Below are 16405 nucleotides of genomic sequence, written 5' to 3'. Positions count from 1 at the left end.
GAAGGAGCCGCGGCCCCGGGACACCCCCCCGGTGACGTCATGCGGGGGGGCCCCCGCCAGGCGTGACGTCAGCAGCGCGGCGTGACGTCACGCGGCGGGCGGGTTCTTCCCCCCCCCCCCGCGCGCGCTTCACGCGTGTCCCCCTCGGCCCCGCCCTGTCCCGGGGGGGGTGGGGGGGACGGGGACATGGGAGGGGACATGGGGGGGACATGGAGACGGGGGGGGACATGGAGACTGGGGGGGGATATGGAGACTGGGGGGGGTGACATGGACACGGGGTGGGGACAGGGACACAGAGCGGGGGACATGGACAAGGGGGGGTGGATATGGAGACTGGGAGGGGGATATGGACATGGGGGGGGATATGAAAACGGGGGGGGGCAGGGACACGGTGAGGGGGGGGACATGGGGGGGACATGGAGAAGGGGGGGGATATGGACGTGGGGGACACACACGGGGGGGGCCGCCACGGGCATAGAGGGGGGGGACACGAGGTGGGGGGACACGGATGAGGGGAAACGGACCCAGATGGGGGGGGGGCTGACATGGACACACCCGGGGGGGGGCAGGAAGGGGGGACAGGGACGGGGATGGGTGGGGAAACACGGACACATAGACATAAACGGGGGGGCACAAAGGGAGGACAAGGACACACTGTGGGGGGGGGACACAGACGGGTATGGAGCGGGGGGGGCGGCAAGGACTCAGCGGGGGGGCACGGACACAGGGTTGGGGGGGGCAAGGACACTGGGGGGGTGACAAGGACACCGGGGAGGGACACAAGGACACTGGGGAGGGGGGGGCAGGGACAGCGGGGACCCCTGGCCAGGGGAGCGCGGGACCGGTGCCCCCGGGGCGGGGGGGGAGATCCATCCGTGCCCCCCCCCCCCCCCACCTCGCCCCCCGGCGGGGAGGGGCCCGTCCGCCCCCGCCCCGCCCCGCCCGCAGCGCCGGGGCCGGCCGGTCGGTGCGGGGCGGCCATAAATCAGGGCGGGCAGAGCCCCCGCCCCGCCGCCGCCGCCGCCGCCGCCGCCCGGGGGGGACCGGGCAGGGGGGTGGGGGCAGAGCCCCGCCGGCCCTGGGGGGGGGGGCCGAGCCCCCGCGCAGGTACCGACCGCGGGCACCGGGCCGGGGAGGGGGGGGGACAGGGGTGATGATGGGGATGCGGGTGTGGAGCGGGGGGAGCCCCGTCCGCGCCCCCGCGGGGAGCAGCGGGCACCGAGCCGGGGGGAGGGAGCACCGGGGCCGCAGCCCCCCTGACACCCGGGGGAGGCGGGAGGGGGTCCCTATTCCTTCCCGGGGGGGGGGGGGTGTAGGAGGGGGTCCCCATTCCTTCCATTTCCTCCCGGGAGGGGACATCATGGGGCCCCCGTTCCCTCCCGGGGGACACAGGACGGGGTACCCATTCCCTCCCGGGGGGGAGCATCATGGGGTCCCTCTTCCTTCCATTTCTTCCCGGGGGGGGAAAATCATGGAGTCCCCGATCCCTCCCGGGGTTGGGGCGGGGGGGAACACCTCATAGGGTCCCTCTTCCTTCGATTTCCTCCCGGGAAGGGACATCATACGGTCCCCATTCCTTCCATTCCCTCTCGCGGGGGGGGGAGGACAGGATGGGGTCCCTGTTCCTCCATTTCTTCCCGGGGGGGCGGGGGACATCACAGGGTCCTCATTCCCTTCCGGAGGGGACCTCATAGGGTCCCTATTCCTTCCATTTCTTCTCGGGAGGGGGACGGGCACATCATGGGGTCCCCATTCTCTCCTGGAGGGGGACATCGTAGGATCCCCATTCCCTCCATTTCTTCCCGGGGGGAGGACATCACGGGGTCCCAATTCCTTCTATTTCTTCCCGGGGGGGGACACATCATGGGGTCCCCGTTCCCTCCTAGGGAGGGGGTGACTTGGCTTGGCACCTGCAGCCCCCCCGCCGTGTGGGATGTGCCCCGCTGCCCACCCACACTGTCCTGGGCATTTGGGGGGGGGGGGGGGGGGACGAAGGGGAGAAAAATGAGACATGTTGTGGGGGCTGCAGAGAGGGGACCCCCCTGCTGTCCCCTCCACCCGCTGTCCTGACCTTGGGTGGGGACTGGGGGTGCTTTGCCACCCCCGGGGACACGTTTGTGTTCCCAGTTTTTTATTGGGGGGGGTGTGTTTTGGCAGGGGTGCACCATGTCCTCCTCCCTGGGGCTGAAGGGGGGGAATTTGGGGGTTGGGGGGGGTCGCAACTCCTGCCCAGTGTCCCTGAGTGATGTCCCCTACCCCTCCTCCTTCTCCCCGCCTTTGTGTCACCCTGCTGTGACCACATCCCCTAATCCGGTGTCCCTGTGTCCCCCCAAAGGCGAGACCTCCCCCCATGGTGACAGGGGACCCTTCTGGTGTCCCCATGTGGAGGTGGCAGGGTGTGGGTGCTGGTGGCACCGCTGCTCGGTCCCCGCTGATGGGACAGGGGGGGGTTGGTGGCACCAGCCTGGCCTTGGGGACCAGGGGACAAAGCCATGGTGACGAGTGTGGGGACGGTGACGAGCAGGAGCCACCAGCAGGATGTGCTCCCCCCTTGGCAAGGGTCCGGTGAGGGGTGGCAGTGCCAGCGCCGGATGAGATGGGGCAGCGGGTGCTGTGGGGGGACCGTGTCCTGCCAGCAGCCGTGGGGACGGTGACCCTGGTGGCAGCAGGGCTGGATTCTGTGACCCCCCCACCCTGTTCCCGGGGGCTGCCCGACCTTGGCAGCGGTGCCAGCCTGCCGAGAGCCGCCGCGGGGGGGCTGTGGGCCCGCAGCGCTGGCACCGCTCCCAGCTCGCCGGGCCCTGGGGTCACCGGCCCATCGTGGGGCCTGGCGTGGGTGTCCCTCGCTGCCACCGGCACCGAGACCCTTGGGCCTGGTGTTGGCATCACCCACTGCCAGCGCGAGCCCCCCCAGCGCCGGACGTTGGCATCCCTCGCTGCCGTCCCCGTGTCCAAGATCAGAACTCCTCTCTGCCATCCCTGAGCCCCCCATGCCCGGTGTTGGCATCCCTCTCTGCCATCCCTGAGCCCCTGCGCCTGGGTTTGGCATCCCTCGCTGCCGTCCCCACCCCCCCAGGCCTGGTTGTGGCATCCCTGTCTGCCACCTCCATGCCTGGCGCTGGCATCCCTCTCTGCCATCCCCGTGCCGGGCCTTGGCAGCCCTCGCCACCATCCCTGAGTTCCCCATGCCTGGTGTTGGCATCCCTCGCTGCCACCTCCATGCTGGGCACTGGCATCCCTTGCCACCATCCCCAACACCCCGTTCCTGGTGCTGGCATCCCTTGCTGTCGTCCCTGAGCCCCCCAGGCCTGCTTTTGGCATCCCTGTTTGCCACCTCCATGCCAGGTGCCAGCATCCCTTGCCACCATTCCCTGGACCCTGAGCCACCGGCTATTGGCATCCCTCTCTGCCATCCCTGTGCCTGGTTTTGGCATCCCTTGCCGCCGTCCCCAAGCCCCCCGGCCTGGTTTTGGCATCACTCACTGCCGTCCCTGAGCTCCCCATGCCTGGTTTTGGCATCCCTCGCTGCCACCTCCATGCCGGGCGCTGGCATGCCTTGCCACTGTCCCCAACACCCCGTGCCAGCCGTTGGCATCCCTCTGTGCCGTCCCCATGGCTGGTTTTGGCATCCCTCGCCACCATCCCCCGTGCCACCGGGGTTTCTCTGCCCCACACCCTATTCCTGGTGGTGTTTATTGGGCCAGGGCAGGGGGGACCCCCGCCATGCCAGCAGCGGGGTGACCCTGAGAGCTGGCACCGCGGGTCCCTGAGCGTGGGGGGTCCTGGTGGCTGCAGGGGACCTCAACCCAGCCAGCAGAGCTGGGGCGGGGTGGGGGGGGGGGTGTCTCTGGACTGGGGAAGCCGTGCGCCAGACTGGTTTGAACTGGTGTGGCCGGGGTTGCTTGTGGGTGGGAAGCGGGGTTGGCAGTGCCTGGCGTGGGCAGGAGATGGGGGGGCTGCAGGTGCTGGGGGTCCCACCAGGGCCCCCCAAATCCTGAGCAGGGCTGCTTCTCGGTGGCGTCGCAGCTGCGTGGTTTGGCAGCTGCCCACAGTGCCCAGGGGCCCCGCTCCCACCCATCCGGCACCACCCACACCAGGACCCCCCAAAATCCATCCCTTGGGGATCCGGCCACTGTGTGGGACCAGCCGGATGCCTCGGCTGTGGGGGGGTTGGGGTTCCGCTCTGGCATCCCAGCTGTGGGGCTGCCCCCCATCTGTCCGTCTGTCTGTCTGCGAGCTGTGCCAACGGGCTCTGGGGCGTGTGGCGGTGGGCGCTGAGCCTGAGAACCAGCAGGGCTTGGAGGGGGGATGCCCTATGGAGCAGGGCTGGGTGTGGGGTGCAGGCTGAGGATGCCCTGGGGGCAGGGAGCCCGCTATGGGGCAGACCCCATGCCTTGGGGGGCCTCAGGGAGATGCTCTCTGCCCCGCTATGGGGCAGACCCTGCTGTGGGGCACAGCATGAGGACCCCTCTGGGGGCAAGGATCCTGCTATGGGGCAGACCCTGCTGTGGGGCACAGGATAAGGACCTGTCTGGGGGCAAGGTTCCCGCTATGGGGCAGACACCGTGGCTTGGGGGGCTCACAGAGATGCTCCCTGCCCTGTTATAGGGCTGGCCTGGCTGTGGGTCACAGGATGAGGACCCCCTGGGGGGGCAGGGACACTGATATGGGGCAGACCCCATGGCTGGGGTGGGCTGGGAGACATGATCTTTGCCCTGCTATGGGGCAGACCCTGCTGTGGGGCACAGGATGAGGAGCTGTCTGGGGACAAGGTTCCTGCTATGGGGCAGACCCCATGGCTTGAGGGGCTCACAGAGATGCTCCCCACTCTATTATGCGGCAGACCCTGCTGTGGGGCACAGGATGAGGACCCTTTTGGGGGCAAGGTTCCTGCTATAGGGCAGACCCCTTGACTTGGGGAGCCTCGTGGAGATGCTCTCTGCACTATTATGGGGCAGACCCTGCTGTGGGGCTCAGGGTGAGGACCCGTTTGGGGGCAAGGTTCCCGCTATGGGGCAGACCCTGGGGGTCTTGGCAGGCTTAAGGGGCTCATAGAGATGCTCCCTGACCTGCTATGGGGCTGACTTGGCTGTGGGGTGCAGGATGAGGACCCTTTTGGGGGGCAGGGATCCCACTATGGGGCTGACCCTGCTGTGGGACACAGGATGAGGAGCCCCTGGGGGGCAGGGATGCCGCTATGGGGCAGACGCAACAGCTGGGGGGGTCTCGGGGAGATGCTCTCTGCCCTGCTATGGGGCTGACCTTGATATGGGGTGCAGGATGAGGACCTCCTAGGGGGCAGAGACACCACTATGGGGCAGACCCCATAGCTTGAGGGGCCTCAGGGAGATGCTCCATGCTCCGTTATGGGGCTGGCCTTGATGTGGGGCGCAGCATGAAGATCCCCTGGGGGGCAGGGACTCTGCTATGGGGCAGCCCCCATGGCTTGGGGGGCTCGCAGAGATGCGCCCTGCCCTGCTATGGGTCTGGCCTGGCTGTGGGGCGCAGGATGAGGTCCCCCTGAGGGGCAGGGATCCCGCTATGGGGCAGACCCCACGGCTGGGGGATGGGGGGGTCTCAGGGAGATGCCCCCTCCCCGCTATGGGGCAGCTCCTCCAGCCGCGGGAGCTGGGGCCGCCGACCCCCAGCATGGGGCCAGCCCCACGGCCGGGATGAGGGGGGTGCAGGCGGGGAGGGGGGGGGGTGTCCCCCCCCTGTCCGGGCCCCCCGCCCCCCGCAGCTCCTCCGCATTCCTCAGCGTCTGAGCCGGGCTGGACCCCCGCCAGCGCAGGGGGGCCCCGGGCAGGGCAGGGGGGGCCCCCCAGGGCGGGGTGTGGGGGGAGTGGGCTCGCTGCCACGCGGGCTGGGTGCCCCCCGACACGGCCCCAGGGCCGCCCCCACACACCCACGGGATGGAGGCGCCGAGCGGGGGGCAGGGGTCGGGTTGGGGCGCTCACTGCTGCACTGAGCCGCCCGGTCTCAGCTGCCCGCTAGATGGGTGGTGGCTGAGCCGGGGGGGGTGGCAGATTGGGGTGTGGAGGGGGACACAGGGGTGGCCAGAGGTGCCAGTTGGGGTGCTGGGGGTTGGGTTTGGCCACTCACTGCTGCACTGAGCTGCCTGTTCTCAGCCGCTCATTGAGATGCATGGGGGCCGAGCTGGGGGATGGCAGACTGGGGTGTGTGGGGGACACGGGGGTGGCCAGAGGCGCCGGTCAGGGTGCCAGCAGCCGGGTTTGGCCACTCACTGCTGCACCGAGTGCCCGTTCTCAGCTGCCCACCAGATGAGTGGTGGACGAGCTTTGGAGGTGGCGGATTGCGGGGAGGGGATGGCGGGGACGACACGGGGGTGACCGGAGGCACCAAGCGGGGCGCTGGGGGTCGGGTTGGGGCACTCACTGCTGCACTGAGCTGCCTGTTCTCAGCCACCCTCTATATGTGTTGGCTGAGCCGGGGGGGGGGTGGTGGCAGACTGGGGTGTGGGTGGGGACACAGGGGTGGCCAGAGGTGCCAATTGGGGTGCTGGGGGTTGAGTTTGGCCACTCACTGCTGCACTGAGCTGCCCATTCTCAGCCGCTCACTGAGATGCATGGGGGCCGAGCTAGGGGGTGGCAGTTTGGTGTGGATGGGGACATGGGGGTGGCCAGAGGCACCGAGTGGGGTGCTGGGAGTCGGGTTTGAGCACTCACTGCTGTGCTGAGCTGCCTGTTCTCAGCTGCCCACCAGATGTGTGGCGGCCGAGCTGGGAGGTGGTGGATTGGGGTGGGGGGACACAGGGGTGGCTGGAGGTACCGATTGGGGTGCTGTGAGTTTGGTTTGGCCACTCACTGCTGCACCGAGCTGCCCGTTCTCAGCTGCCTGCTGGATTCATGGTGGCCAAGCTGGGGGGTGGCAGATTGGGGGGTGGAGGAGGGACACGGGGGTGGCCGGAGACACCGATTGGGGTGCCAGAGGTTGGGTTTGGCCACTCACTGCTGCACCGAGCTGCCTGTTCTCAGCTGCCTGCTGGATTCGTGGTGGCTGAGCTGTGGGGGTGGCAGTGTGGGTTGGGGACACGGGGGTGGCTGGGCAACTGTGAGGCTGTTGAGGGGGTCTTGGGGTCCCCTGCTGCAGCCTGAGAAACGGAGGGGGCTCGCAGGCAGCTCTGTTCGTGCCACTGTGCCATGTGCGGTGCCGTGCAGCCCGCAGCCCCTGCCTGGCCCCGGCGTTGGCCGGCGGCGAAGGGGCCCCAGCGGGGGAGGCAGCTCTGCCGCCTCCGGGGCCGTGGCCAGCGGGCTGGGCCGCCCGGGTCACCGCTGGGCTGGTGGTGACCGCTGCCGCCAACGCCGCTGGGAGAGGCCTCGCCAGGCCAGGCCCGTGGGGACAGATGGACACGGGGGGACAGAACAAGGACACCACAGCCCCATGGGTGCCCATGGGATTTGGCGATGCCCGGTGGGGTTTGGTAACTGGCCAAGGGGCTGTGCCCGCCGGCGAGGTTGGTGGCACGGAGAGGGGACACCGAGGCCGGTGGAGGGGCCTGGTGCCACGGCCTTTGCCCGCGGCGGGGTGGGACGTCACCATGCCAGCTTTGAGGCTGCCGGGGACGGGCACGGCCGCGTGGCCGAGCTGGGGCGATGCTTGGGGTGGCAGCGGTGCCCCCCGTCCCCGCCGTGACCCCCGCGTGTCCCCCGCAGCCCCCACGCCGCCGCCATGCATTCGCTGGACGAGCCGCTGGACCTCAAGCTGAGCATCTCCAAGCTGCGAGCCGCCCGCGACAAACGGGGGGTCCCCGCTCCCCGAGTGCCCCACGATGCCCCGCCGGCCGGGGATGGCCGAGGGGGCAGCCGGGGGGGTCGCCGTGTTGTGCCATCCCCCGGCCTCCTGGCACGCTCTGGGCTGGTGGAGCCACGGGACGGACGCTTCCCGGTGCTGGACCTCAGCCTCTCGCCCCATTCCGGTGGGGAGTCCCCGAGCGCCTCGCTGTCCCCCGAGCGCCAGGGCAGCGGGGACCTACCTGGGCCCCTTGCCCCCCACGTAAGTACGGCCGTGTTGTGTCCCCCCGCGGCATCCCCAGCTCCCGAGCTCGGCATCGTGCCCGGTGCCGTTGGTGTACCCGCACCCCGGGGTCAATGTCCCACCGGGGCACCCTCCCTGTGCCCCACAACTCCAGCAGAATCCCCGGGGGGAATATGGGGGGGATTAAGGGGCATTGAGGGGGCATTGAGGGGGTATGGAGGGGGAATGAGGGGCTGTGGGGGGCATTGAAAGGGTATAGAGATGATCCGGGGGGGCTGTGGGGGGAATTGAGGGGCTATAGGGGGCATTGAGGGGGTATGGAGGCCATAGGGAGGGGAATTGAGGGGCTGTGGGGGGAATTGAGGGACTATGGGGGCATTGAAGGGGTATAGAGGGGGGCTGGGGGGCTTTGGGGGGAATTGAGGGGCTATGGAGGTGATCTGGGGGGGGCTGTGGGGGGAATTGAGGGGCTATGGGGGGCATTGAAGGGGTATAGAGGGGGCCTGTGGGGCTTTGGGGTGAATTTAGGGGCTATGGAGGTGATCTGGTGGGGCTGTGGGGGGTATAGAGGGGGCCTGTGGGGCTTTGGGGTGAATTTAGGGGCTATGGAGGTGATCTGGTGGGGCTGTGGGAGGAATTGAGGGGCTATAGAGGTGGTGATCTGGGAGGGCTATGGGGGGCATTGAGGGGCTGTGGGGGGCATTAAGGGGCTACAGAGGTGAGGGGGGGCATTGTGGGCTATGGAGGGGTCTCGGGGGGGCTATGGGGGTATTGAGGGGCGATGGAGGGGTCTTGCGGGGGGGCTATGGGGGTATTGAGGGGCAATGGGGGTGGCTATGGGGGGCATTGAGTGGCTATGGAGGGGGTCTCGGGGGGGGCTATGGGGGGCATTGAGTGGCTATGGAGGGGGTCTCGGGGGGCGCTATGGGGCATTGAGGGGCTATGGAGGGATCTTGGGGGATTGAAGGGCACTGAAGGTCTCTGGGATGCTATGGGGAGGGTCCTGGGGGGGGGTATTCACCTGGCTTGTCCCTGTCCCTCACCCCCCACCCCTGTCTCTGCTGCAGGATTTCCAGTCCCTGCGCTACATCGACGGCCTCCCCAGCTCCTTCCAGTTCTTCCTACCGCTGGGGGCCGGGGGGGGGCTGCACCTGCCCCCTGCTGCCTTCCTGCCCCCCAGCAAGGACAAACGCCTGCCCCCCGAGCTGCCCCTGCCCAAGCAGCTCGTCTGCCGCTGGTCCAAGGTCAGCAGGGAGGGATGGGGGGTCTGTGCGGATGCTTATGGGGCTGGGGGGCTCATAGGGGCTGGGGGGGGGTGCATACAGATGCTTATGGGGCTGGCGGGGGGGGCGGTTAAGAGGCTGGAGGATCCATGCAGAGGCTAATGGGGATGGGGGTGGTTAGGGGGCTGGGAGGGGGGGCATGCAGATGGTTTGTGGGGTTGGAGGGGAGTGGGTTAAGGAGTTGGGGGTTGTTAGGGGCTGGGGGGGCATGCAGATGCTTTATGGGGCTAGCTGGGGAGGGGGTTAAGTGGCTGGGGGATCCACGCAGAGGCTAAGGGGGATGGGAGTGGTTAGGGGGATGGGGGGGTCCATGTGGATTCTTATGGGGCTGGGTGGGGTGTTAGGGGCTCGGGGGGGGTCTTGCAGATGCTTTATGAGGCTGAGGTGGGGGGTAAAAGGGGCTGGGGCTAATAGGGGTGGGGGTGGTTAGGGGGCTGGAGGGGATGCATGCAAATGTTTTATGGGGCTGGGGGGGAGATAAGGGGCTGGAGGGGGTCCATGCAGATGTTTTATGGGGCTGGGGGGGTTGAGGGGCTGGGGGATCCATGCAGAGGCCAATGGGGATGGGGGTGGTTAGGGGGCTGGGGGGGTCCATGCGGATGCTTATGGGGCTGGGGATGGGTTAAAGGGCTGAGGGGTTGATAGAGGCTGGGGGTGGGGGTTAAGGGGTTGGGGGGGTGTTAGGGGCTGGAGGAGGAGGGCATGCAGATGTTTTATGGGGCTGGGGGCTGTTAGGAGGCTGAGGGGGTCCATGCAGATGTTTTGTGGTGCTGGGTGGGGAGATAAGGGGCTGGAGGGGGTGATGGGGCTGGGGCTGGCCCTAGGCAGGGTCCCTTTCCCCACCCTGTGCCCACCCACCCCCCCCAAGCCCCCTCACCCCCAGCCTCCTGCCCACAGTGCAACCAGTTCTTTGACCTCCTGCAAGACCTGGTGGACCACGTCAATGACTTCCACGTCAAACCCGAGAAGGATGCCGGGTACTGTTGCCACTGGGAGGGCTGCGCCCGCCACGGCAGGGGCTTCAACGCCAGGTGGGTGGAGGGGCTCCAGGTATCCTTAGGGAGGGCTGCTCTGGGTCACCTGGGAGAGATCTCCAGCCAGCTAGCCCTCCGCCATGGGGGGCATTGAGAGGGTATGGGGGGAGTCTATAGGGGACATTGAGGAGATACGGATGACATATGGAGGGGAATTGACGGGCTAGGGGGGAATTGAAGGGCCATGAGGGTGATCTGGGGGGGTCTGGAGGGGGAATTGAGGGGCTATGGGGGTGATCTGGGGGGGCTATGGGGGCATTGAGGGGCTATGTAGGGGGGGTCTCCATCCATCCAGCCCTCTAATATGGGCTGTGAGCTCCTGGGAGGTCAGCTGACTGCGCTGGCCTGAGTGTCCCTGTCCCCTCGCCCCAGAGACAGGGCATGGGGATGAGAAGATGTCCCCTCACCTCTCCCCACGATGTCTCTCCCCCGGCTACCCCGGCAGGTACAAGATGCTGATCCACATTCGGACGCACACCAACGAGAAGCCACATCGCTGTCCCACCTGCAACAAGAGCTTCTCCCGCTTGGAGAACCTCAAAATCCACAACCGCTCGCACACAGGTCAGTGCCGGTCACCGTGGGGAGGGGGACACAGGGGACATGGCGATAGACATGGGGGACGTGGCGATGCTGGCAGAAGTTGCCCAGAGAGGGGGTTGAGTCACCTTCCCTTGAGGGGTTTAAGGGATGGGTGGACGAGGCGCTGAGGGACATGGTTTAGTGACTGATGGGAAGGGTTGGACTTGATGATCCAGTGGGTCCTTTCCAACCTGGTGATTCTCTGATTCTATGATAGGCGAGAAGCCCTACATCTGCCCCTACGAAGGCTGCAACAAGCGTTACTCCAACTCCAGCGACCGCTTCAAGCACACTCGCACCCACTACGTGGAGAAGCCTTACTCCTGCAAGATGCCGGGCTGCCACAAGCGCTACACCGACCCCAGCTCCCTCCGCAAACACATCAAAGCCCACGGCCACTTTGTCTCTCCCGACCACCCGGAGATGCTCAAGGTCCACCCGCCTCCCAAAACGTCCCTGGCTTCGGCCGAGGTGCCCTATGTCAACGGGGCGCAGCTCGTCCTCCCCAACCCTGCTGCTCTCTTCGCTCCCCCGGGGTTGCCAGCGTTGCCCATCCCTTTGGCGCCGGCGCCGCTCGACCTCAGCGCCTTGGGCTGTGGGGCTGCGGGTGCCCTGCCGGGCCCCATCCTGCCCCTCAACGGTGGCCCCTTGAACTTGGCCAAGAACCCGCTGCTGCCCTCGCCCTTCGCCGCGGGGCTGGGGTTGCCCGTCATGTCGCTGCTGGCCGGCGGGGCCAAGGCCGAGGGGCAGAAGGGCAGCGGGGCCGAGGGGCGGCTGCCCAAGGTGGGCAAAGGGCCCGAAAGCCGGAAAGAAAGGGGTGAAAGGACTGAGGCGGGGCGGCCGCGGGCACCCCCTGAGAGCCTGGCGCTGCTGCCGGGCGCCGTGCTTGACCTCTCAGCCGGTGTGGGCTCGGCGGGCAGCCCTGAGGCGCTGCCGCCAGGCTGGGTGCTCATCCCCCCCGGCTCCCTGCTGCTCAAACCCGCCGCCGTCAACTGAGGGGCTCGACGATGCCCGCGGCTGCCCGTGGGCAGATCCCGCTCCCCGGGATGGGGGGCAGCGTCCCCTCCTCGCCCTGCAGCCCCCCCGGCCCCGGCGGGGCCTCGCTCGTGCTTTTAACCATCACGAAAGAAGAACGGACTCTTCTGAGAAAAGCAATAATCCCTGGGCGGCTGGAGCCAGCCCCGACCCCGTGCTGGGGGCATCCAGGCGGGGCACAGCAGGTCCCCCTGCTCCCCTCGAGCCCAGCCAGCTGGAGACACCACTATTTATTTCTCGAGCAGCCCCCTGCTCCGACGGGGCCCCAGTTGGGCTCATCCGCTGCCGCTGACTCGGTGTCTCCCTGCCTTGGTGCTGCCGGTGCCGCCACGGCCTCGCTCTGCAAGGACAGCGGGGTGAGAGCTTGGGGCCCGCCGGCTCCCCTGCCCCGAGCTGTGCCTGGCTGTGCCGTCCAGCGGGCACGGCCGCAGGCAGCGCTGTGGCCACAGCCCCTCGGCCTGGTCCCCGCCGTGCCCGGCCCAGCTGGCTGGGCACACGCCAGCCTGGCACCTGCCCGCATCCCTCCGGCTCCGTGGCCGCCCTCGCCGCCTCCCCGGCCCTTCCCCACGACAAGGCACACGGCCGCGTGTGCCGCTCGCCGCACCGGCTCAGAGCCACCTTGTTTAGCTACGTTCATACCTAACCATGTACCGCACGCAGGCAGCGGGCAGGACTCCAGGCTCCTGTTGGCACGGGCTGGCAGGACACCCGCTCCTCGGATCCCCCCGAGCCGCCGGGGAGTGCCAGGAGCGGGCAGCGTTCCCGGCTGCTGCGTGGGCAGAGCCCGTGGCCTCTCCCGGCGCGCGCAGCGGTTTCCGATGCCGGCAGGACCCCTGAAGCGGGGTGGGGTCTCCCCGATCCTGCCTGTTTCCCGCTGGAAGGAGCCCCTGGCCCGCGGGGAGCCGGTCTCCCTGCCCTCACTCTCCTGCCCAGTGCTGCCAAAGCCTCGGCCGCGGGCCCTCGACCAGGCCGCCCCGGCCGGTGTACGTCTCCTCGCTCCTTCGTTGGTTTGTTGTTGCACATTCCAGGACATCAGTATTTTAACGGTCTCAAAGTGCCTTTCTATTGTAGTTTCTGGGTTGTTTTTATTTTCCTCCTGTCGGGCTCCATCGCTGTTAGCGTAGCGTTTAAGGACTGCAGACGTTAAGAGATAAGCTAACGACTATAACACTATATTCCTCCAGGGGAGAGGAAGTTTATTAAGAAAACAATAAAGTGAAGTTGAAGTAAGTTCCTGTTTCAATCTGCAACGGTGGCGAGGGCCAGGACAAGCCCGAGGTGGGGACAAAACCAGGGGAAAGAGGGATGCAGGAGGTGATGGGTGCGATCTCAGGGGCACGGCTGGCTCTGCCGGACCCCCGGCACAGCCCCACGCTCCCAGCTGGCAGCCTTGGTGCCAATGAAGCCCTGTACAGAGGATGAGGCACGGGTGGGGACAGCTCAGTGTCCCCTCGGTGGCCCCTTGTCACCGCACCCTGACCCAGCGGCCACCCTGCGGTGGGAGAAGGGTCATGGCACAGAGCTCCCGGCGTTCCCATGGTGCAGAGCCAGAGCTAGCCATGTGCTCAGGCCAAGAGCATCTGAATCCACCACGAAAATAGCTCCCACAGCCTCCCCGCGTGTCATCGGAGCCCTGGCAGCCCTCTGGCTGCTACACCTTCTTCCCCAGCCGACTCCCCCCTCCCCAGGGCAATCCCAGCCCCTCGCAGGGGCTGATCTGATCCCCTCTGGGGGAGCAGGGAGAGGTGAGCAAGTCCCCTCTCCCTCCCCGGGGCGCAGAGCAGCCAGGCCAGGCGCTGGAGGACACGGCATTTATTGGCTACCTATAAGTTAAGGGTGAGCGACACAGGGTGTGGGGATGGCAGGAGTCACGTCTCTGCTTTCCACCCCTTCTCCTTCTCATCCTTGGCCTGGATGCGGAGCTCCTCATCCAGCCGCTCCTTGGCTCTCACCACCTGTGGGAAATGGGGACAGGGATAGACTGGACTGTCCCCTCCCAGCTCTGCCTCTCCTGAACCCCAGGCAGGGGGAGGTGTCCAGGGCAGGGCTGGGGGCCCTTTGCTCACCTTGGACTGCAGGTAGAAGGAGCCTCCCACCGACTTGTCGTTCACCTTGAACAGGTGGTCGTAGTTCTGTGGAAGAGGAATTCACAGAGTCGTAGAATCACTAGGTTGGAAAGGACCCGCTGGATCATCGAGTCCAACCATTCCCATCAATCACTAAACCATGTCCCTCAGCACCTCATCCACCCGTCCCTTAAACCCCTCCAGGGAAGGTGACTCAACCCCCTCCCTGGGCAGCCTCTGCCAGGGCCCAATGACCCTTTCCGTGAAAAATTTTTTCATAATGTTCAGTCTGAACCTCCCCTGGTGGAGCTTGAGGCCATTCCCTCTCATCCTGTCCCCTGTCACCTGAGAGAAGAGCCCAGCTCCCTCCTCTCCACAACCTCCTTTCAGGGAGTTGGAGAGAGCAATGAGGTCTCCCCTCAGCCTCCTCTTCTCCAGCCTAAACACCCCCAGCTCTCTCAGCCGTTCCTCACAAGGCCTGTTCTCCAGCCCCTCACCAGCTTTGTTGCTCTTCTCTGGACTCGTGCCAGAGCCTCAACATCCTTCATGTGGTGAGGGGCCCAGAACTGAACACAGGATTCGAGGAGCGGTCTCACCAGTGCCGAGTCCAGAGGCAGAATAACCTGTCCGATTTGTCCCCTCTGCCCTCCCTGGTGGCCTCCTGCTCCCCACAGCCGTGGCAGGCAGCTCCATGGAGCCCCTGTCCCCTTCCCTGAGCAGCCTGCGAATGCCTGCGAGCTGTCCCACACCCTAGCTCCAGCTGGGGCCAGGAAAACTCCAACTGGAATTAACTGGGTCCAGGATAGCCCCCATGGTCCCTTTGGGAACCAGTCACCAGCCATGTACCACCCTGTGATGGTGTCTCCTCAGCTCCAAGGGAGGCTTTACCTTCTGGATCTCCTCTGGGTTGAGGCTTGAGACGTTGAGGATCTGCTGAGCTTCTTGGAGGCTGATACCGGTGATCCTGGAGGCAGCAGCGGACTGAGGCCTCTCCGAGCGCCCTCGTGCATCTGCTGCCGCTCGGCTCGCTGCCCAGAGACACCGAGGGTGTGAGTCCCCCCAGCGCTGCCCCCCTTGAGCCCCCAGGCCTTGGGCAGGGGCCTCGCAGCAAAGCTCACGGGCTCTGAGAGCTCAGATCCCAGTTTGAACCCTCTGCCCTCCCTACGCAGCCCATGGGGGTCACTGGGATGAGGCCCCTGGTGCTGGGGGGCGGCAGGAACTGGGGCTGCTGTGTCCCAGGGAACCATCCCAACCTGCCCTTTGGGGCTGCCGGGATGTCTTGGAGCCTGGCAGCAGTGCCGGCTCTGAGCTGGTGCCCGGGATGGCTGCTGGGAGCCCAGCTCGAGCCGAAACACCATTAGGTTGGCACCAGGACGTGGGTGCCAACTGTCACCCTGCAACACGTCTGGCAAATGTCCCCTGTGGGCACAGCCCAGGGGAAGGGGACAGGGATGTCGAGCGGAGCCCAGATGGGGTCAGGGGCACGTGGGCTCGCTCGGCACAGGGAGCGGCGTCCCCGCACCACGCTGGTACCTGCGAACTCCTGGCGCAGTGCCCGCACGAAGGCCCTTCCGACCACCTGGGCCCCCACTAGGATGATCTGCGCCAGGTACTTGGCCTGCAGGGATGACCTGTTGTCACCGGCCCTGGCCCCAGGCCTCTCCCGGGCCATGTCCAGCCCGGCCTGGCCCCCAGTACCCTGCCTGGCCACTTCCCTGGCTCCTGTCACACTGTGGCCCTGCCAGCCCCGGCCTGGTCCCCCCTCCCCAGGCCCTGTCCCCCCACCTTGGCCCATATTCTCCCTCCCCAGACCCTGTTCCCCCTCCCCAAGCCTTTTCCCCCCTCTCTGGGCACTGTCCCCCTCCGCAGAACTTGTCCTCCTTCCTTACACCTTGCCCCCTTCCCTGAGCCCTGTCCCTCCTCCCCAGGCCTTGTCCCCCTCCCTAGACCTTGTCCCCCTTCCCTGAGCCCTGTCCCCCCCCCACTAGACCGTGTCCCCCCCCTCTGATCCTTGTCCCTCCTCCCCAGGCCCTGTCCTCCCTCCCTAGACCTTGCCCTTTCTCCCCAAGCTTCGTACCCCTCCCTAGACCATGTACCCCCTCCCCAGGCCATGTCTCCCCTCCCCAAGCCTTGTCCTCCTCCTTAGACCTTGGCCCCCCTCTCTAGACATTGACCCTCCTCCCCAGGCCTCGTCCCCCCTCCACGGGCCCTGCCCTCCCACCTTGGGCCATGTTCTCCCTCCCCAGGCCCTGTCCCCCCTCCCAAAGCCTTGTCCCCCCTCCCTAGGCCTTGTCCCCCCTCCCCAAGCCTTGTCCCCCCTCCCTAGACCTTGTCCCCCCTCCCCAAGCCCCGTCCCTCCTCCCCAGGCCTTGTCCCTCCTCCCCAGACCCTGCCCCCCCTCCATGGGCCC

At 67.1% G+C, this 16405-nt stretch overlaps 2 protein-coding genes across 2 annotated transcripts in view; one reads left to right on the top strand and one right to left on the bottom strand.

The window, feature by feature from the left end:
• Positions 1–7665: 7665 nt before the first annotated feature.
• On the top strand, positions 7666–13159 carry GLIS2 (GLIS family zinc finger 2). The gene is made up of 5 exons (XM_069870166.1): positions 7666–8013; positions 9063–9239; positions 10176–10309; positions 10758–10876; positions 11112–13159. Exons 1-5 carry the CDS (start codon positions 7690–7692, stop codon positions 11888–11890), a joined length of 1533 nt encoding a protein of 510 aa, XP_069726267.1. The 5' UTR covers positions 7666–7689; the 3' UTR covers positions 11891–13159.
• Positions 13160–13726: 567 nt separating this feature from the next.
• The window catches only part of LOC138727554 (coronin-7-like), a 45937-nt gene continuing 43258 nt past the window's right edge, over positions 13727–16405 (bottom strand). Inside the window, exons 28-31 of the mRNA XM_069870101.1 lie at positions 15529–15613; positions 14884–15023; positions 13996–14061; positions 13727–13884 (exon numbers count right to left, since the gene is read on the bottom strand). Coding sequence (XP_069726202.1) covers positions 13798–13884; positions 13996–14061; positions 14884–15023; positions 15529–15613 — 378 coding nt within the window. The 3' untranslated portion in view covers positions 13727–13797. The remainder of the gene's footprint in view (positions 13885–13995; positions 14062–14883; positions 15024–15528; positions 15614–16405) is intronic.

The sequence above is a fragment of the Phaenicophaeus curvirostris genome, chromosome 16 (genome assembly GCF_032191515.1).
Source record: "Phaenicophaeus curvirostris isolate KB17595 chromosome 16, BPBGC_Pcur_1.0, whole genome shotgun sequence".
Lineage (NCBI taxonomy): Eukaryota > Metazoa > Chordata > Aves > Cuculiformes > Cuculidae > Phaenicophaeus > Phaenicophaeus curvirostris.
This window is presented reverse-complemented; position numbering and strand designations above follow the sequence as displayed.

What these genes read in the sequence shown, in the direction of transcription:
- GLIS2 (XM_069870166.1), top strand. Translation starts at nt 7,690, where the DNA reads ATGCATTCGCTGGACGAGCCGCTGGACCTCAAGCTGAGCATCTCCAAG. An exon ending in GGCAGGGGCTTCAACGCCAG is followed by an intron (nt 10,310 to 10,757) that starts GTGGGTGGAGGG and finishes CTACCCCGGCAG; the next exon opens with GTACAAGATGCTGATCCACA. An exon ending in CCACAACCGCTCGCACACAG is followed by an intron (nt 10,877 to 11,111) that starts GTCAGTGCCGGT and finishes ATTCTATGATAG; the next exon opens with GCGAGAAGCCCTACATCTGC.